The sequence below is a fragment of the Poecilia reticulata genome, chromosome 6, assembly GCF_904066995.2.
Source record: "Poecilia reticulata chromosome 6, P_reticulata-male-v2, whole genome shotgun sequence".
NCBI classification, from domain to species: Eukaryota; Metazoa; Chordata; class Actinopteri; order Cyprinodontiformes; family Poeciliidae; genus Poecilia; species Poecilia reticulata.
This window is the reverse complement of record NC_088835.1, coordinates 22359581-22379956: the sequence shown is the minus strand read 5'-3', so window position 1 is coordinate 22379956 and position 20376 is coordinate 22359581. Positions and strand designations below refer to the sequence as shown.

Here is a 20376-nt window from a genome sequence, read left to right as displayed (position 1 = left end):
TTTATTAAATATTTACCATCATACCAAACTGTACACTTTATATGGTGACATTTGTTTTTTTTACTGTAAAATTCCTTTATGTCTAGATATCGTGACTAAAAGTTTCAAAAGAAGTGGAAACATACTTTAATCAATAAAGTTTTTGTTTGATCATTCTATGGTGTCAGGACAATGCAGTAAAAGTGTGTCAGACCTGATCAGCCATTACCCCACCCACAAATAACTAGTTTCTTTATTCTGACCTTTTGTCAGAATAAATAACTATATACTTGCCTTTAGAATCTGCTTGCTTTGCATGCCTGTCACTTTGCTACTGATTTTTACAAAATAATTTCAGTTTTTCCCCCCATGGAGGGACAATAAAGAATATTTATATTCCACTGTAAATGAAGACACCACACATTTGTAAGCTAAATGCAGCTAATTTTCCTCTGTCTTTCACTGACTATGCACTGCAGCAAGTTACATCACCCTTGTAGTCTTCTGCGTGATCTTCAGGCAGCCATTTTAGTATTTTTAAGATGAGAGTAAAATGGTGTCCTGTGATTTCAGCTCTGCATCTTTACACAATTATAGATCAGAACAGTGTGCTATCAGATAAATTGAGGCAGCAAAACAAAACTGAATGGATTTGTGTTTTATAAAACAAAAAGCACAGCTTACAAATACTCATAGGTCACAAAATGGCCCTTTGTGTGGCTACTTTGCTCACTTGTCTGTATTAAAACTGGGCTCAGAACTACACAGAAGGAACAGGAAGTACCATTGCTTAAAGGAGCCTGCGTTCAGTTCTGTGATTGGCTTGACGTCACACAACAGCTCACTAGCCAATAGTAATTCAGGAAGAAAGCCATGTCCCACCCTCTTCATCTAGCTCTTAAAGGGGCAGTAGGAATTGAGGCAAAGGCTTGACTACCGCCACATTATTGCATTTTCTATCGTATTATTTCGTAGTTTTTTTATTATTATTGTTGATCCCCTCTTGTAATTTCATAAAGGGAAAAGATTCAAACATTTTGTTTCTTTAAATTATGCTCAGATATTCTATATTCTATATATTCTATACTTAGATTTATTCACTGTGGCCGATAGTGACTCCATGTGAGCAAAAGAGGTACTGCATGCAGAGAAGGATACGGGCAAAAGCTAAATAGAGCTAGACCTTCGATGTACAACTCTTACTCCTATGTCTACTGTTGAGGAATTTATGTGCAAGGAGACCCAAATAACCCTGACATATTCCCTAAGAGGTTTCGTGTACAGTTTTCTTGTTGATGCTGAATTCAAAGGTGTATTAATGTATCTCTAAACCTAAACAAAAAGGCTTAAGTTACCCTCCTCCCAATTAAGGACAACTTGGAAGTCATGTGATAAAGGGTCATAAGTGTGTCAGTTTAAAGAGTGATAAGAAAATATGTTTAAGAAAGACAAATGGTTAATACCTCTACTTCAGAATTTTTCAGGATCATTTCTAAAACTGCTCCTGTAAACAAAAGGCATCAGGCTTACTAAGAGCACAGGCTGAACTGCTTACAGAGCCAATTAATCTTTTTTTTGTTCACAATAATTGAATGCACAAGTTTGAATTTAAAGTGGATTTGATCAATTCAGCCATCAATAATTAAAATAAAGGCTCTAATATTTACTAATATTTGCGATGGCATCTCTCAATAAATTACAGAAAAGTCGCACACATATTTTATAGCAATCAAGCTTATGGATTAATTTTTCACTGTATGTTTGACCAGTCCACTTATGAGAAATAGTTCTGTTTATTTAAATTGAATGGCTTCTCTTATTGACTTCCATTTTAAGAATAATTCACACATTTTTGATAGGACTGAGTGCAGGGCCATTGCAGAAGCTTTATGATTGCCTCATTAATTCAAAAACTAGTTTTGAATGGAGATGTATTTTATCATTTAGTCATGTTTTGCTGAAATGTGTTGTATTACGAGTTCACCCTAAAACCAGAATGGTTCAAATGGAACATTGAGGAAGTAAAATCTGAATCATCCATTATTAGGGTGTGTGATCTTTACACCTTGAGTTTATGTAGAAAAATTGATGTTGGCAATTGTAAGAAATATAGGAAGAGGGGCACTACATGCTCAGATGATCAGTTTGCACAAAGTTTGTGAGAATGCATCCATTTGATCCACTTTGTTGGAAATATAAAACACACTTGCATCACACAAGCAAAGAATCAATATATTTTGTTTTTCTATAGCAATTCGGCTTCAGAGGAGTCCAACCGTTCGGCGTCCGAGTCTGGAAGTCAGTCAGAAAGCGAGCATGGCAGTGTGAGGCGGCGATCGCACAACTCTGAGTCAAACAGCTCCTCTGAGTCGGAGAGCCGCTCCGAGTCAGAGAGCGAGTCCGCCGGGTCCAAATCTCAGCAAGCCACTTCCGAGGCCAAAGACAAGCCAGTCAGGAAGAAGGAGCGCCTGGCTGATGTGAAGAAGGTAAAGGTCATTTGATTAGAACTCCTGGTGACGGGTGAGGATGATGGGAAGGAAGGATCAGTGTTTCTGAATCAGATTACAGGTCCAGCTTTCAGGAAGCGAAGGTTGACCTCTCTCGAATTAGGTAGTTGGGCTCTTAATACAATCAAGGTTGGATTTGCAGGACTCGTATGGTTTAACTCTTTCACAGGAACGGTTTCTTTTATTGTAAGCCAGTTTTGTGAGTTTTGGCCTGGAGCTGTGTCTGAAGCTGACCGTCCCAGATTGGTCTTGAATATGTTGGAAGATTGAATAGTTAAAGGCCAAAAGAAGGGATCCACAGGACACTTAAGTTTATCCCCCACAAACAGGATAAGACAGTAGCATTTCCATTTTTAGGCTTCTCTCACCTTGGTACAAAATAAAAGGTCCATTTGTTTCAAAGGCATGCAATTAGTCATTTCTTAATGTTTATTGGTCACTGACTAACTGACTATGATGTCATTTTACAACAACAAAACAGTTGAAGTTGACAAATGTCACTTAATAATTTAGTTTGAGATTTAGGAATACATTAACGGTGACACAAAACAGAAGTGTTGCCAATCTTTGGGAATTAGTCATGCTTTTTTTTTTCTTTTTTTACAAATGCCAGATACGTTATATCCTATCAAAAACTTTAAGTATTAGTCAGACAGACATTCAGTCAGCAGTAAATGAGAAGTGTAGAATTAAAGCATTTTTATTTTCCATTACCATTTCTGCCTTCAAGCATCAGATTTGTTTACAGATGTGGGAAGAACACCCAGATGTGTACGGCGTCAGGAGGTCGAATCGCAGCAGACAGGAGCCGGCTCGTCTCAACATCGGAGCTGAGGTAAGCAGATGTGAAAGAGACTAAAGGGAGAACAATGGAACCTGAAATGTAATACTTCATCTACTCATCAGCTCACCGTCATCGGTCACTTGTGCCATCTAGTGAACATTTTGTGCAACAACTCATTTTAGATGGGTTGTTTACTGACATGTTGGCTTCCTCTCCAGGGCAGCAGCGACTCTGAGAGCGAGAGCCCTAAAAGAAAATCTTCTCGAACAAAGAAAAAGGAGTAAGTAGGAAGGTCTGGAATATGTTTTCTGTTTCTTTAATATTCTGTCATAGTCATATTATTTTAACATCAATTTTGCCAGTGAGGTTTTTTTTTTTTTTAAGCATTTCATCCTTACAGTAGTCTTTTGTTTTCACGTCTGTGTCATTCCCCAGCCAATTTGACTCCATATTGTGATGCTTGTCACGTAAATGCTTACTTTATAAATGGGTATCTGTTTGTCTCAGAATGGGCTCGGTTTGTGCCCATCAGCCAGGTTGTGTTCTACATTTAAGTCAAATTTGATTGGTTGAATCAGCGACTCATCCCTGATTAAATTTGGTCACACTGAACACTTTGTGGCCGCCATTTAAGCATAATTTGGTCTGCGAGCATAAACAGCTATGACGGGCCTGGAGGGTGAACTTGTGGCATTTCTTTGTTATAAGAAATATCTGGAAAGATGATGACTCAATTGATGAAGAGGAGGAGGAGAAGGAGGAGACATCCGACAGTTCAGACAGTGAGCAGGAAGAGAAAAAAGTTAGATCCAGACGACTTCCTGCTAGAAGGTAAGAGTGTAACAAAGCCTGGCCCTCAGACAGCTACCCAACGGTTATCCCAAAATCCTTCTCTGTCACTCAATCATTTACTATTTATTCATCCTTTGATTTGAAAAATAGCAACAACAACCAGACTGCTGCATCTCGATGTATTGTGCCTTGAAAAAGTTTTCATATCCCAACCACAAACGATGTTGTATTTTATACAGACTTCAAGGGAAAGATCATCAAAATGTAGGTTTTTATTTTATGTTTTTAATCAGTCATTCAGCATCTTTTACTCTAATATCCCTAAGTTAAAAAAAACAAAACAAAAGTGGAATCAAATTGGTCACTTAATTGGTAAAACGTATTCATTCAGACCTAAATCCAATTCACCATTTGCTACAAGAGTTTAAATTGATTTGCGTCATCCAATATGACTGACCTTGACTTATTTTCTAAAGTTTGGGTAAAAAGTCTTAGTGTGCAAAGTTAGTAGAGAAATAACCCAAACTCTATTTTTTCCTTCCTCGTCACAATTATTCATCAAATCCCAGAAAATTGGGTCAAAGTTCAGTTTTAACTGAAAAGAAAAGGAAAGTCAGAGGGGTGTGAATACTTTTTAAAGGCACCTTGATTGCCTTGTTGTGTGTTTCTTAAGGCTTTTGTTTCTATGCTTATTTTTCTCCCACAGGCCTCAGACCAAATCATCAAAAAAGCAGCAGTCTCAAAAAGGAAGGAAGTTGAGAAAACAGGAATCATCAGCTGAAGACGACGATGATGACGATGATGATGATGACGACGACGATGACGACGAAGAAGACACTCCAAAGAGACAGACTCGAAGAAGAGGGGCCACAAAAATTAAGAGGTGACTTTATGGGTTTTTTCCCCCTAAAGACAAAGTTCAGTCAGAGATTTTAGGCATTTCACAACCAGCACACCTAAACTAATTTTAAAATATAAACAATCTGTACTTTTTCTTTCCTCCACACTTATCGATTCTAGTTGTAAGAAATTCAAGATGAACTGAAATCTCCCTTCATACTGTGTTATTTAGCTATAAAGAAGATCAGCATGACTTCGAAACTGACTCTGACGACCTGATCGAAATGACCGGAGACGCCGGTGAGGAGCAGCAGGACGACGACAGCGAGACCATCGAGAGGGTTCTCGATTGCAGGACCGGCAGCAAAGGAGGTGATTCCCTTTTGTTTGCTTCCTGAACAAAGTTGAAGTAAAAATAAAAAAAATTTTAAAAGAAAGCTTCAGATCAGTTTTCAAACTCAATGTTTGGCCGTTTTCAGTCACTGGTGCTTCCACCACTGTGTACGCCGTGGAGGAGAACGGGGACCCGTGTGAAGGTTTTGATCCCGAGAAAGATGAAGGAGAGACTCAGTATCTGATCAAGTGGAAGGGCTGGTCCTACATCCACAACACCTGGGAGAGCATCGACTCGCTAACGCAGCAAAAGGTCAAGGGGCTGAAGAAACTGGACAACTTTAAGAAGAAAAACGATGAGTTGAATGCTTGGTGAGAGCGTTTGTCTTTATGTTACTGTTGTTTATTTCACAAATCGTCTTTCCAGACCTGCCGCTTAAACCTAATCGAATCCGTTTTCAGGTTAAGTAAAGCGTCTCCAGAGGATGTGGAGTTTCATAACTGCCAGCAGGAGCTCACATCTGACCTGACGAAGCAGTTTCAAGTTGTGGAGCGAGTCATTGGTAAGAAGTTAGCAACAGCTCCTCAGGATGGGTCCTGCTACTTTCTGATTTAAGTTTAGTATTAGCACAGATCCTGTATAAACTGAAGAAAAAAAAAAATCAAACATTGATTATTTACTTAGTAGAGTGTGTTGGAATCCTGTCTTACAGACATGAGAAATACTTGACAAGATATTAATAAATGAAAATAAGGGTGATTACATTATCTGTTGTTTTTCATTTTCTTTTTTTTTTTTCTTTTTTTAAATAAATTATTACTGTAATGAGGCCAAAGCTAGTGATGATTTCAAAGTAATTTAAATATGTATTTGCATAAACTCAGGGACTGCTCGGGGTGCAAGAATGCAGACATTTTGTTTTTAGAAGTGGGGTTGCTCTCAATGTGCCCCCAAAAGCAAGGCATCTACCAGCAGTACATTTTAACACATAATAATGTCTTTTAAAGTCTGCAAATCTTTTTACCAGTCGTCTAAAATCCTGTTATCTGGCTGAACTCCTGCTGCATATCGGTTTACTCTGCAGCTTAAAGCTGCTTCTGTTCATGATTTATCAACTGTAGGTTCAATATTTAGAGCAAAGATGGCACCTGGTGTGACTTGATGAGGGTATTTATATATTTAAGCTGTAAATCTCACCAATGGCAGAGATGAGAGGCTGCTGTGTAGGCGTCAGCTTTATAGAACTAGTCTAAGAGTTTTGGGAGTTGATTGAAGGTTTTGGGTCAGGTTACACAGTAGCTAGGCACAGGCTTGAGTTAAAGTACTGTGGTTCATGGTATTTAAAAAAAAATCAAATTGCTTTTACATAAAATGTAACTATATTTAGGGCTGTAATAAATCCTCGAGTGATTCGAGTGCCTCGATTAATACAATTTCTCATGGAAAATTTATCAGACAGAGGCTTTTCTGAGTGTTCGATTTACTAAAATATTTGTTTACAACAGCTCTAATTGTATTAAGTGAATGAACTGTGCCTTTGGCTAAGTCTGCCTCGACACGTGGGGGAGGGGCAGCACTGACTCTCTCTTAGCTTCATCCAGCTGGTGGAAACTCTGGCAAGTCTGACATTTAGCAGAAACGACTCTGGACTGTAGGAACAGTACGATGGGTAATCTGAGAAAATTTAACCAGTCAGGTGAAGCTTGGTACATTTACTTAGCTCAGTCCTGATGTTTATGAACTGTTTGAGATTATGTTTGAAGTTCCTCTCTAACTCAAAGTTTCCCAGTTTAATGAAACACTTGATTCTGGAGATGTTTTTCAGCTGTAGCATCCAGTCGTTCAGCATCGTTGCTCAATCTATCGCTATCTATTCCTTGTTCAACTAGAACTTTTTTTTTTTCTTACCTACAGCAACCAAATCAGGAAAGACTCCAGGTTCCTCTGATTTTCCCTGTGCGTACCTCCTCAATTTCTGAATTTTAACTAAATTAACTTTAAAAAGGTTGCAAACTTGTTAACTTTAGTTTGATTGTTTCCTGTGTTTTCAAACAGCCCACAGTCACAAGACTCCGTCCTCGAACGAGCCGGAGTATCTGTGCAAGTGGATGGGCTTGCCGTACTCCGAGTGCAGCTGGGAGGACGGCGCCTTGGTCAGGAAGAAGTTTCAGCACTGCATCGACGGCTTCATGAGCCGCAACTCCAGTAAAACCATCCCGTCCAAGGACTGCAAGGTAGGAGGTTAAGCAGAGCTAACAAAACATGGCTTCGTCTCGGAAGTACAATTTTTAAGTCATATATATATATTTTTTTTGCAATCTCAGGTATTAAAGCAAAGGCCGAGGTTTGTCGCCTTAAAGAAACAGCCATCGTATATTGGCGATGAGAACCTTGAGCTAAGAGATTACCAGCTGGACGGGTTGAACTGGCTGGCTCACTCCTGGTGCAGGTAGTTTACCGACAGGGTTGATGGTTTTGTGTTTTAACAACAAGTTCTGATCCCAGTAAAAAAATCCGCTCTCCACTCGCAGGTGCAACAGCGTCATCCTGGCCGACGAGATGGGGCTGGGGAAGACCATCCAGACCATCTCCTTCCTGTCCTACCTGTTCCACCAGCATCAGCTCTACGGACCCTTTCTGGTGGTGGTGCCTCTGTCCACGCTGACCTCCTGGCAGAGGGAGTTTGACACCTGGGCTCCGGACATGAACGTGGTGGTGTACTTGGGCGACGTCATGAGCAGGAAAACGGTTCGTTTGACTTTGACTCCGACTGTTTTTTTTTTTTCTTAAGCATCTCGTGGCTCACATGTTGGTTCGTGTTTTAGATCCGGGACTACGAGTGGGTGAACCATCAAACCAAAAGAATCCGTTTCAACGCCCTCTTAACTACCTATGAGATTCTGCTTAAAGACAAGGTTGGAACATTATTTTTGATGGGTCTCTGTTTTGATTCTGTAACGTTGTAAAAGATTCTTAAAATGTGGCGATCTTTGACTCCAGGGCGTCCTGGGGAATATTAACTGGGCCTTCCTGGGTGTGGATGAAGCTCACAGGCTGAAGAATGATGACTCCCTGCTCTACAAATCCTTAATGGAGTTCAGATCCAACCATAGGCTCCTCATTACCGGCACTCCGCTTCAGAACTCCCTCAAGGAGCTCTGGTCTCTGTTGCACTTCCTCATGCCCGACAAGTACGTCCTGCTTCGCACGCTTTAAAATAAACAGACAGAAGGGAGACTTGTTTAATATCTGTTGTCACTTCAGGTTTGACTCCTGGGAGGATTTTGAGGATGTTCACGGAAAAGGGAGGGACAACGGCTATCAGAGTCTCCACAAAGTCCTGGAGCCGTTCCTGCTCCGAAGGGTCAAGAAAGACGTAGAGAAATCTCTACCTGCCAAGGTGGAGCAAATCCTCCGCGTTGACATGTCGGCACAGCAGAAACAGTTCTACAAGTAGGATTTTTTTTTTCCTCTCTAACCTTAATTGCATGAATCATTTTTTTTATAAATCACGTCTTACTTAATGTGCCGTCCTTGTTCTCCAGGTGGATTTTAACAAGGAATTACAAAGCCCTCTCCAAAGGCACCCGCGGCAGCTCCAGTGGCTTCCTAAACATTGTGATGGAGCTTAAAAAGTGCTGCAACCACAGTTTCCTCATTAAGCAGCCTGAGGAGGGAGACGGCGAAACGCAGCTGGAAACCCTGCAGGTTTGTCTCATCCTGAGCTTCCTTCAGCTCCAGGCGTCTCCTCAGGACGCCTCTGCTGCAGATGCTGGGTGTTATCTATAATACACAGTCAGAATGCATGGAGAAGTCTGAAGTGTTTTCCAGATTGGCACGAACATTGAAAAATTATAAATGTATTTCCTTTCTAATACTTGCCCCAACATCTAATTGTTAAATCCATTTGTCCTTCCGTTAAAACTTTAAATTCTTCCTTTAAGCTTCCTTTCGTTCAATCCCTTCTTGATCAAATCTGTCTTTTCTTGAATCAGATTTTTGTTCTTTTTCCTTTTCTGTTCCTTTAAACTTCTCTGTCTCCCTTCAGCATATTTTATTAATTCCTTTCTGTCTTTCTTCAGTCCTTCATTTGATCATTGCCGGGTTTTCTTTCCTTCCTTTCCTCCACTCTACTTCCTTCAGTGGTTTAAAACTTCCTTTCAGTCCTTTCTCCTTTCCTTCATTCCCTTTTCTCCGACCTGTTCTTCTTTTTTTCTTTTTTTCCCCTTCAGTCTCTCATCCCTTTTTAAGCCTTGTTTTCTGCAGGTCCTCTAAAATTTAAAGCTTAACCTGTGTAAGAATATCACTAAATGAGCTTTTATATTTATCCTCAAAAATTGATAAAAAATCTGTAAATGTAATTATTAGAGAAGTATGTTGAATTTTGACATAAATTCTTTCAAAACTTTATAGAAGAAATGTTCTTCATGTGTTTTTTTTTTTTTTTCTCATTTCTTTTCTTCCAGGCTTTGGTGAGGGGCAGTGGAAAACTGGTCCTGCTGGACAAGCTGCTGACCCGACTCCGCGAACGAGGCAACAGAGTCCTGATCTTCTCCCAGATGGTCAGGATGTTGGACATACTGGCCGAATATCTCACAAAGAAGCGATACCCTTTTCAGGTGAGATTTGAACGTTTCATCCATACTCTGCTCAAACGAGCTTTGACACAATATGGGAACCTCTATTCAATCAGTGAGACGTAAAAACAGAAGATACTGAATTTGAAACGTTGCCGTCTCTCTGTCCTGTTTAAAGTGAAGCTTCTTTTAGTGTCCCTAAACAAAAGCAAATGGCTTCTTTCTGAAAACAGATTTCGGTTTTTGACCCTTGCTTGTATGCATGTTTACACTGAAGGGTCCTTCAGAGGTTGCACTCAGCAGGATTAGTCTCAGATGTCAGCGTTGTTGGACACGGGCTTCGGTTTATTTATATCAACAAGTTATTTGCTGCTGCAGACCAGCAGGAGGTTCTGCAAGTCACCCGACTTAGATTGTTTCCTCTGACTCGGTCGCTGTGTTACTCTGTTGTGGTCGGTCTGCAGAAAATAACCAGAGCATATTTAAAATGCGAATCTCACTGTTTGCAGCGGCTGGACGGTTCCATAAAGGGAGAAATCCGAAAGCAGGCGCTCGACCACTTTAACGCAGAGGGATCAGAGGTACGCCTACTTTGAATTGCTGTTGATGAAAGTTGCAATTTCTCTCAGAATATTATAATATTCTGTCAAATCTTGACTTTAGACTCTAATAACACCATTACCTGCAGTGGAGTCTGACCCTGAATGTTTTGTCCAGAAATACTGATGTTTTTTTTTTGTTTTTTTTTGCGTTGCCTTTGTTTTGCAGGACTTCTGCTTCCTGTTATCCACCAGAGCTGGTGGTTTGGGTATTAACTTGGCCTCGGCGGACACTGTCGTTATATTTGACTCGGACTGGAACCCTCAGAACGACCTGCAGGCCCAGGCCAGAGCCCACAGGATTGGACAGAAGAAGCAGGTAATTTAAAGTCCTACATTTATCCGGCCTTTCCGTCATCGGTCTTAAATTTTATTATGTCGTGTTAAATTTGTGTGTGCATCGCTTCTTCTATTGGCTAGTTTTATTCCTTTTTACTCCATCTATTCACGTTTTGTGGATAAAATGATTGAAGTCATTTGTTTTGTGGTTTGGAGTTGATGCTAGCGCGGTAGCGTGCTTCACGCTGTGAGAAAACTGTAAGACTCATGAGTAAAGATGCACCAATCAGGTTTTTATTGGCCGATTCAGATTGCAGGGTGATTATCCCCACATATGCATGAAAGCATAAATCCTCCCAACCTTTTCTTTGATTTAATAAATTCACAAAAGTTGGCACAAGTTGTTTTGTCTGAAATGATAAAGGTATTAAATATAACCTTCTGAAATGGCTGTCGTACCAAGAGGAGTTAAGAGGATTGTTTTATTGTAACATTGTGTTTCCTCGCAGGTGAATATATATCGGCTCGTCACCAAAGGGACGGTGGAAGAGGACATCATCGAGAGGGCAAAGAAGAAGATGGTTTTGGACCATCTGGTCATTCAAAGAATGGACACGACAGGTCGAACGGTTCTGGATAACAACTCAGGAAACTCAAAGTGAGACTTGCAGTAATTGCAGCTACTCAGCTCTTGTTTTATATGTTGTTGTTTTTTTGGGGTTTTTTTTTTTTACATTTTTATCTTGGTTTTTTTTCAACAGTTCAAACCCCTTCAATAAAGAAGAGCTGACCGCTATTCTCAAGTTTGGTGCTGAAGATCTGTTCAAAGAGGCAGAGGGAGAGGAGTCCGAACCACAGGTAGGACAGTAAGGGGTTACTATGATTTGGACTGGAATGTTCTGCTACGTTTTTGACTGTTAAAACACATTTTCTCATTTTCAGGAGATGGATATAGATGAGATCTTGAGGTTGGCAGAAACAAGAGAAACGGATCAAGGCTCCAACGCTACAGATGAGCTTCTGTCACAGTTTAAGGTGCCTGCATTGGCTAGTTTTTCTTTTTTTTTGTTGCATAAAGCTAAAATGTATTAGGGCTGAAATTATAAATAGTGATTAATCTATTAATCAACTCAATTTAATTCAGAAATCAATTATTAACTTGAGTATACAAACTCCAAACAAGGCTATTTGCTGGAAGAACGGCACAGTCAGATTTAATTAAGCCAAAACTGTGCAAAAAATATAAACATTTTCCTTCTTCAGATCTGTTCTACTCAGAACTCCTCAAGTGGCATTTTTCTTTCACCTGGTTCAAATGATGTTAAAAAAAAAGTATATTAAACAAACTTTGCTATCCATTCATTAATTGGTTAATCCAAAAATAATCAACAGAATTAGTAGGCAGATTGTTTGTAGCTGCAGATGGATCTTTTGCTACAAATGATTTGAAAAAAACGTAATTGAATTATTTGCATATTTACATGTCAAAATCTGTTTCTACTATTGCATAAAAAAGGTTCGAGTGGTTAAATGGAAAATCTGCAGAATGTGCCTGTTTTGTTACTTAATTAATCGTCCGAATAATTGATAACATAGTCGATTACTAGAACAATCATTAGTTGCAGTCCTAAAATATATTTCTTAAACTCTCCTCCTTCCTTTCAGGTCGCCAACTTCTCCAGTATGGAAGACACCACTCCGGAGTTTGAGGAGAAGCCCATACGGGAATGGGACGACATCATTCCCGAGGAGCACCGGCGTAAAATTGAGGAGGAGGAGAAGCAGCGGGAGATGGAAGACATCTTCATGCTGCCCAGGAGCAGGAGCTCCAACAAGAGGGTAGGCCTGAGAGGCAATTTAGTCTTGTGTTCTTAGAATCAAGTAGTTATACTATTTTCACTCAATCATTTCAGAAATAAGGACAATTGTGCATAGTCATAAAGATCTCCTGCAGATATCTCATTTGGCTCAAAGCCAGTTTGACTCTTAACAACGCTGCTTTTTCTTTGTTTTTTTGTTTTTTCAGGCTCAAGCCAATGACAGCGACAGCGATGTGGGCTCGAAGCTCAAGCAGCGCTCGTCTGGCTCGGACAGCGAGACGGACGACAGCGACGACGACAAGAAGCCGAAAAAACGAGGCAGACCACGAGCTCGCAAAAACAACGTGGAGGGCTTCACCGACGCAGAAATCCGCAGGTACATCATTCAGCTGTCTTACATAAAATCAAAACGGAATCAGATGCACTTTGGAGGCTGATATAAATCTAACCCTTATCCCTTTAACAGATTCATTAAAGCCTATAAGAAGTTTGGATCTCCACTGGAGAGGTAAATTTAATGAGAAATCACTCATCGCTGGAGCTTCGCCAACTTTAGATTTGACAAACACGCTTCCTGTTTCCAGACTGGAAGCCATCGCCCGAGACTCTGAGTTGGTGGACAAATCCATCGCGGACCTGAAGAGGCTGGGCGAACTGATTCACTCCAGCTGTGTGACGGCCGTGCAGGAGCACGAGGAACAGCTCAAAGAGAACCCAGTTGAAGGTTTGTAGTTTGTGTTTATTTTGAAAATAAAACTTTGATTTTTTTTTTCCCCCACTTATCAGCCAAAAGAATTACAAAAAAAATGTTTTTCTTTCAGCCAAAGGTCCTGGGAAACGCAGAGGAATCAACATCAAAATTTCAGGAGTTCAGGTCAATGCCAAGTCAATCATTCAGCACGAGGAGGAGTTTGAGCCGCTTCACAAAGTCGTGCCGCTTATCCCCGCTGAGAGGAACAAGTGAGAAACTTTTGTCTTTATCTGCTCTGCCACATTGTAGTGTTTCTGAAGAGTTTATCTCTGTTCAGTTTAACGTAAATGCGCCCCCCCACCTCCCCGTCCCCCTTCTTTAGGTTCAAGCTGACTTGCAGGGTTAAAGTCGCCCACTTCGACGTGGAGTGGGATCTGCAGGACGACACTCAGCTTCTACTGGGCATTTACGAGCACGGCTTTGGAAACTGGGATCTGATAAAGACGGATCCTGACCTGCAACTGGCTGATAAGGCAGGTTTAATTATCTTCCACTGCTTTGAAGTCCCAGCACTTTCATGAAGAGTTTTATTCAATGATTAATTAGCTTCTTAATATTTAAAAAACTGAAATTGCGTTCTACCGTGACTAAAATAACGGGAAATGAATTATTACGCTCATAATTAAGCCTGTCACAATAAGCAATAAATCAATTTAATGATAAATTAACTGCCAAGACAATAGTTAATTTTAACTGTTGTTAAAGAGATTAATATCATTGAAAAGTCGACATTTTGAGAAATGCTGCAAACATTTGACTCTTGGTACAAAGCAGTTTGCACTACCTGCCACTTTTTCTGTTTTCCATGTCAAAACTGAATGATTTTTTTTTTTTTTTAAGTGCAATTTTGTTTACGGTCTCCATAATTCTTTTTATTTGTTGTTTTGTTTGTTTATTTTGGATATTTAAAATGCTTTCCAGTTCCAGTGTCGATGTTCTTTAGAAATGAAAGACAAAATGTGAATTGTAGTCCAGAAAATATGGTAGATGGGTTTTATTTTTAGATGTAAAAAAAAAAAAAATTGAAGAAGTAGCAATTTATTTATTTTTAATTAGTTTTCAAGCAAATGTCTCCTGTTTGTAGACTAACACTGAGAATATAATTAGCTGATATTAGCCGGTTAATTAGTTGATTTCCGTTCCCACTCCACTCATAACCTCCCTGCTCTGATTTTAAAACATTGACATCTGACCTGTTTGGTCAGTAGCTCTTTTAAAAAAACAAACGGGAATCGTAAAATCTAACATCTCTTGTCCTTCTGCACAGATTCTTCCAGACGACCCAAACAAGAAGCCTCAGGGCAAGCAGTTGCAGGCGAGAGCCGAGTATCTGCTCAAGCTGCTTAAGAAAGAGCAAGACAACGCGATTCTGTCTAAATCCGGAGAGGAGGTGAGCTGCCGGTCGTCAAATAGCAGTTTCTCCTGAGCGTGATTAACGTTTTCGTTTACGCCGCTTTGCTGTTCTGGTCTCTTCTTCCAAGGTTAAAGTGAGGAAGAGGAAGCCCCGAGCTAAGAAGGAAGCCAAGGTTCTCAAAGACGAGCAGGGCAACGAGATCTCGTCCCCCCGGCTGTCCGATAACCCGTCAGAGGAAGGAGAGGTCAAGGTCAGTCAGCTCCTCAGAGGCTCAACTAACTGATTTTTAATTTTTCTCACATTTGGAGTAGAACTTTAAATTCATTTTCTTTTGGGGTTAAAATTTGATTTTCATACGTAGAGTCATACTACATATGGATTTCAATAAGCTGCCTTTTATTTGTGCAAAGACAATAACTCACCTTTATATCTAAAATGCTGAGCGATTACAACCACAGTGATAGTTTTATGATGGGTTTTAAGCGCTGTAAACCTTTTTACTTAATGTCTGCATCGGCACACTAAAGAGCAGTTTAAAGTAGAGTTTAATTTCTTAATAATATTTGCATTCCTTGACCTTCCACTCATTGTTTTTCCTCGTGGCTTTGTGCTTTGAGCAGGAAGAGGGAGCGGAGAAGTCTCCTGTGAAGAAGAGGCAAAAGAAAAAGGATAACAAGGAAAACAAAGAAAAACAGGGAACACCTAAAAAAGAGAAAGACGGAGACAAGGAAAAGAAAACTGCCAAACCCAGAAAGGAGAAGGTATCTTAGAACATTACCTCTAGAATTCAGTGGCTTTTATGGAATAAGTCTACATATACATACCAGATAAATGATCTAGAAACATCCAAAGTGGCTTGTCAGCGTAATCACTTGCTGTTGTGTATTTTTGTTCGCCAGGCTAAGGGAGCCAAAGGGAAGAAGACTCAAGGTCCAGTTCACATCACGGCCGGTTCCGAGCCCGTTCCCATCGAAGGAAAGGAGGACGACGAGCTCGACCAGGAAACTTTTAGCATTGTGAGTTGAGCAACGATGCAGTGAGACGGGTTTTGTTTTCGTTCCCCCAGCGCAGGCATTAGTGTGTGACGTTCTCGTTTGCAGTGTAAGGAGCGCATGCGGCCGGTGAAGAAGGCCCTCAAGCAGCTGGACAAACCCGATGAAGGACTGTCTGACCAGGAGCAGCTCCAGCACACACGCACATGCCTGCTGAAGATCGGAGACCGAATCACAGAGTGCCTTAAAGCGTACAGCGACCCCGAACATGTCAAGATGTGGCGCAGGTAAAAAAAAAGTGATATCTTGGTTGAATTAAACGTCAGACTCCTATGGTCAGCTAATCGTTTTCTGTCCTTTGTTGTTTAGGAATCTCTGGATTTTTGTGTCAAAGTTTACAGAGTTCAGTGCCAGAAAGCTCCACAAGCTTTACAAAATGGCTCAGAAGAAGCGATCGCACGATGAAGAGGTAAGTTGGAGTATCTTGGTGGGAACACGAGCTGCCATGTGTTATCGCCACTAAATACATCGTGACGTTTTCAGAAGGAGCACAAGAAGAAGGACGATACCTCAGGGAGGATGAAATCTTTTAGACCAGAACCTTCGGGGTCCAGCCGAGACTCCACAGGGACGCCGTCCTCCAAAACCGGGCCTCTCCCGAGCCAATCAGGAACACACGGACACCACAGGGAACCGTACAACGCTGCTAACAAACGACACTTTGGCAACAACGGTGCGTGTGGACCAGCTGCCTTGCTTCAAGGCCCAAACGATTCTTTTTAAATTCCAAACAAGCAAAACTGTCGCTATTCAACTGTTTAATGTATTTTTTTTCCCACAGATCGGGGAGACTGGTCGAGGGACCGTAAATACGGTTACCAAGGAAACAGCAATCAGCCTTGGCAGGGAGACCGCCACCATCCATACGACCCTCATCGTTACAAGGATCACTACGGAGATCGACGTCCCCACGGAGATGCATATCGAAGCTCAGGAGGTTACCGTAACAACACCTCTCCTCGAAAAAGGCCGTATGAGCAGTACGGCAACGACAGGGACCACCGGGGACATCGGCCCTATTACGACAGGTGAGATGAGACCTTTTCATCTCACTTTTACTACATGATGGCTACATAGAGGAAATATATATGACAGCGGCCCAGGGTGGCATTCCATCAGGGGGTAGCATGAGCAAGTGATTTAAAAAATAAAAATAAAAAAAAAGGAATCTGGATACTCATCGTTGGTTCAAAATTAGAAACGCATTTGAAATATAGGAATGAAATATATTTATAAAAATATAGCATGCAAAAAATTACAGGCAGCTTACCCATGAACTAAAGATTACGTACTGATCAGGTTGTTTAAAACACTTTTTTTATTTCTGAATGTCAAAACATATTATTTTGTTTATGAGAACAAAAACTACATATGGACAAAAAAAAAAAGAGGGACTCGTGCAGGGCATGGTTGTATCTGTGAGGGAAGGAGGGATAAGGGGAAAAAATGGCAAACATTTTACTGGTTTAAACAAAACCGAGAAAATTTGATTAAATTTAGAGGCTTGGAAAAACTTAAAATGGAAATGTCCAAGTTTGGTATGAATGTGCTTCCTAAGATCACCAGCGTTCATCATCATTTAAAATTTCCACCCTTTTTGGCTGCTCAACAACAAAAACAGGAAAGTCGATTTTTTTTCCCTCAAGAAGCATCTGAAAAGTTGTTTAGCTGACTTTCTAAAACGTTGCGCTGTAACCTCCAGAGGTCACCAACACGCTTCACCATCAGAAGCCAGAAAAGGTCGATGCTGAAGGAACTTTCTGTTCAGAGTGCTCTATGTAACAATATTAGAGTTGAGTGGAAGAACTCTAATATTTTTCCTCTATGTAAAAGTGTGGTAGAAAAGACATTTAAACTATAGGAACATTTTATTGGTCTTTTGTAATGCTCAAATTTTATGAAGACAGAATTTTGATTTTTGTTTGCTATAAGCCATTTGGATCAATATGAAGAGGAATAACGTCTTGAAATATATCACCAATAATTCTAATTGTAACTCCATATGATATTTTAAACACATGGACGTGGAATCCGCAATCATGCGATCTTTTGGGGGTTTTTTACAGTTTAAAAAACCTGAATCCTGAATCATGTCTTTCAGGCACCCGGACCCCAAACGGAGACGTCCCGATGAGTTCCACCCCAGCTACCACCAGGGCAGGGACGGCCCTCCTCAGGACTTCAGGAGGATGCCGGATCACAGAGCACAGGGTCCGCCGGGGCCGGATCACTACAACCGGCCCTTCCACCCGGACAAACCCCTCCCGCTGATGGACCCCCGCTCCCCGCAGGCCCAGAAGTCTCCGCAGGACTCCCGCTCCCCGCTGGAGCGCCCCATGGATCCCGGCCTTATGCCGGACCCAAACTGGAACAGCAGGAAAACATAAAGCCTCCAGAGCCTCTAGGGGTCTCCATTGATTAGCTGACTGTTGAAGAAAGGGAATCAACATGTACTGTCTTTACCAGCAAACTTTCTCCCAGTGTTTGTGATTGTAAAACGGAAGAAAATGAACTAAATTGTGCATCTTTATTTAAATGAACTGCCTCCTCAGTTGATCATGAAGCAACTGAGTGGAATGACTGCAGAAGCTTAGTCCTATGGACTATTAGAAGGGAGATTTGGATCCATAAACTGATGAATGATCTCAATCCTAAAAGTGCCTGAAAGTGTTGGCCTTCTGAAGGGTAAATGTACGGGAATGTTCCCGCAGCAACCATGGACACTTGTTTTTTTTTTGTTTAGTTTTTTTCCCTGTGCTTAGCTTTAAGTATTGCAAAAAGATGTCACCAGAAGTTGAATGTGTTAATCATTTGCACCTTGGAAACATGTTGACCATGTAGCTGAAGAGAATCACGGAGTTTTCACTGTGCAGATGAAGAGGATTTCATCTGAGGTTGCTGGAAATTTGATTAAATAAGCCGGCATCACTCAGGAGAACTTTTGATTATTTTTTTTTTCTTCTTCTTTTAAATCCAATTCACATTTCTCATGTGTACCATTATGTACCATATCTGTAACTATGTATCTATTCAAATCATTGCCATCCCTTCCGCTCTGTTCACTTTAAAGTCTTTCCTTGCCAATATTGAAGCTATCAAAGCAGTATTTATTATGACTTTTTCAGGAGTTCATAACACTATAAATCCAAACAATCCTTTATTATGCCTTGCAGTATTATGACGGCTTAGAAATGGTACTTTGCTCCTTTAAGTAATTCACCTTTTCTTTCCTAATCAGGCGTTCTGTTTCTACCCACAGATGGTTGTACACTGCCGTTATTTGCTACTCCTCCTGTGCCAAATCTGCTTTCATCCCACCTTTATTCTGGTCTCTTTAAGCTACTTTAAGTACCATTTCTGTTTCCAGGATCAAACTGCAGAACGGTTGATGAATAGTGCTGGCAGAATATGAAAGTGCTGCTCTTAGCTAAATTATAAATCGATTAAAAGCTCCAAAAAGGATAACATATTCTGGTAATTTCATGTAGATTTCTGGTAGAAGTGATGATTTTAGGGGGAAAAGTGTAAAAACTATGGTATGCTTTTTTTTTTTAAATGTTTTATTTTTGGAGGGGGGCACTTACAGTCAGCTTCTTACAGTGAACAACCAGCTGTTGTTTTTCTCCCACTCAAAACAAACTACAGTTCCTGTATTATGTTCTGTAAGAAAGTTTAAATAATTTATATTTGTGATAAAACCACTCTTCATGAAAAACTTTGCTGTACATATGTTTGGACATATGTAATAAACTTTGTTACACAACAAATGTCTATTGTTGATACCAGGTTCAAACTAAAATCACATTTGGAACAACAATGTTTTTGATGCTCCTTAACAATTTTTTTTAACTTAAGTAGTAGACAAAATTAAAAAAATCAAAATTTTATTCAGATTTATTATTTCTCCAGCTGAAAACCAACTAAACGGTAGTTTTGCACCGTTGCCTTTTTCTATTTTCTGGGTCTAGAAAATGTTTTAGTTCATTTTTGCTGACATGAACAAGAAAATTACAGATCTTTCAAAACACTTGGTACATTATTGTGTTTAGCCAAGTTTAATGAGTGATCTAATGCTGAATAAAGGTGTTGGTGTTTGTGGTCCTATTTACCAGCAATAGTCTAAAAGAAGCCAAATTCTTTGTTTTCTACTTAAGTTGACTCATTGTTTTTCCGCTTTGGTTTAGAAATTGATGTTTGTTGCTTTCTATGCTCTACCCATGCTATCATGTTTCAAACACAAGTATCTTAAACTTTGTTTTTGTTGAGATGCTTAAACCAGCTGTTGGTTAGTTCAGCTAGTACACACGCCATAAGTGATTCCTAATTATTAACTGCTTTTGAGTCAGTTTTCCCTGAAAATGATCTCAAAAGAGCTTCTTGTGTGCCTTGTCCAACAAACAGCTGATCACGGTTAAACCTGGACTCAGTTAGGGATCAAATTTCATTAAGTAAACCTAATTTAAGGGGGAACAAAAAGACGAGTGAAGGAGGACAAAAAGTAGGACACAAAAAGAAGACTGAGTGTTCGAAAGAAGCAAGGAGTGACTAAATGAAGGAAAAAAGGATAAGTGGCAGAGGAAGGGGGGAAAAAGGAGTGACAAAGAAAGGATGGGAAGGACATCAAATTTAGATAATAGTGATGTGAAACTGGAAAAAATGTTTCTCCATACTCCAATACTCTGTTTTCAGGTAAAAAAAAAAAAAAAGG

General features: G+C 40.2%; 1 protein-coding gene across 2 annotated transcripts in view; it reads left to right on the top strand.

The window, feature by feature from the left end:
• chd2 (chromodomain helicase DNA binding protein 2) overlaps positions 1-19553 on the top strand; it is a 28720-nt gene extending 9167 nt beyond the window's left edge. Inside the window, exons 6-42 of one of the 2 annotated variants that reach the window (XM_008412360.3) lie at positions 2231-2465; positions 3235-3321; positions 3489-3550; positions 3979-4101; positions 4769-4945; positions 5135-5274; positions 5382-5607; positions 5698-5798; positions 7151-7192; positions 7292-7470; positions 7561-7685; positions 7768-7984; positions 8062-8151; positions 8237-8427; positions 8501-8689; positions 8782-8944; positions 9703-9855; positions 10323-10394; positions 10582-10731; positions 11201-11349; positions 11453-11549; positions 11634-11726; positions 12357-12530; positions 12718-12887; positions 12978-13019; positions 13096-13235; positions 13333-13471; positions 13585-13735; positions 14530-14652; positions 14744-14866; positions 15237-15377; positions 15516-15632; positions 15717-15895; positions 15978-16077; positions 16152-16341; positions 16450-16696; positions 17770-19553. In XM_008412360.3, coding sequence (XP_008410582.2) covers positions 2231-2465; positions 3235-3321; positions 3489-3550; positions 3979-4101; positions 4769-4945; positions 5135-5274; positions 5382-5607; positions 5698-5798; positions 7151-7192; positions 7292-7470; positions 7561-7685; positions 7768-7984; positions 8062-8151; positions 8237-8427; positions 8501-8689; positions 8782-8944; positions 9703-9855; positions 10323-10394; positions 10582-10731; positions 11201-11349; positions 11453-11549; positions 11634-11726; positions 12357-12530; positions 12718-12887; positions 12978-13019; positions 13096-13235; positions 13333-13471; positions 13585-13735; positions 14530-14652; positions 14744-14866; positions 15237-15377; positions 15516-15632; positions 15717-15895; positions 15978-16077; positions 16152-16341; positions 16450-16696; positions 17770-18055 — 5383 coding nt within the window. In that variant the 3' untranslated portion in view covers positions 18056-19553. The remainder of the gene's footprint in view (positions 1-2230; positions 2466-3234; positions 3322-3488; positions 3551-3978; positions 4102-4768; positions 4946-5134; positions 5275-5381; positions 5608-5697; positions 5799-7150; positions 7193-7291; positions 7471-7560; positions 7686-7767; positions 7985-8061; positions 8152-8236; positions 8428-8500; positions 8690-8781; positions 8945-9702; positions 9856-10322; positions 10395-10581; positions 10732-11200; positions 11350-11452; positions 11550-11633; positions 11727-12356; positions 12531-12717; positions 12888-12977; positions 13020-13095; positions 13236-13332; positions 13472-13584; positions 13736-14529; positions 14653-14743; positions 14867-15236; positions 15378-15515; positions 15633-15716; positions 15896-15977; positions 16078-16151; positions 16342-16449; positions 16697-17769) is intronic. The other variant, XM_008412361.3, reaches the window with a different exon arrangement.
• The last annotated feature ends 823 nt before the right edge of the window (positions 19554-20376 follow it).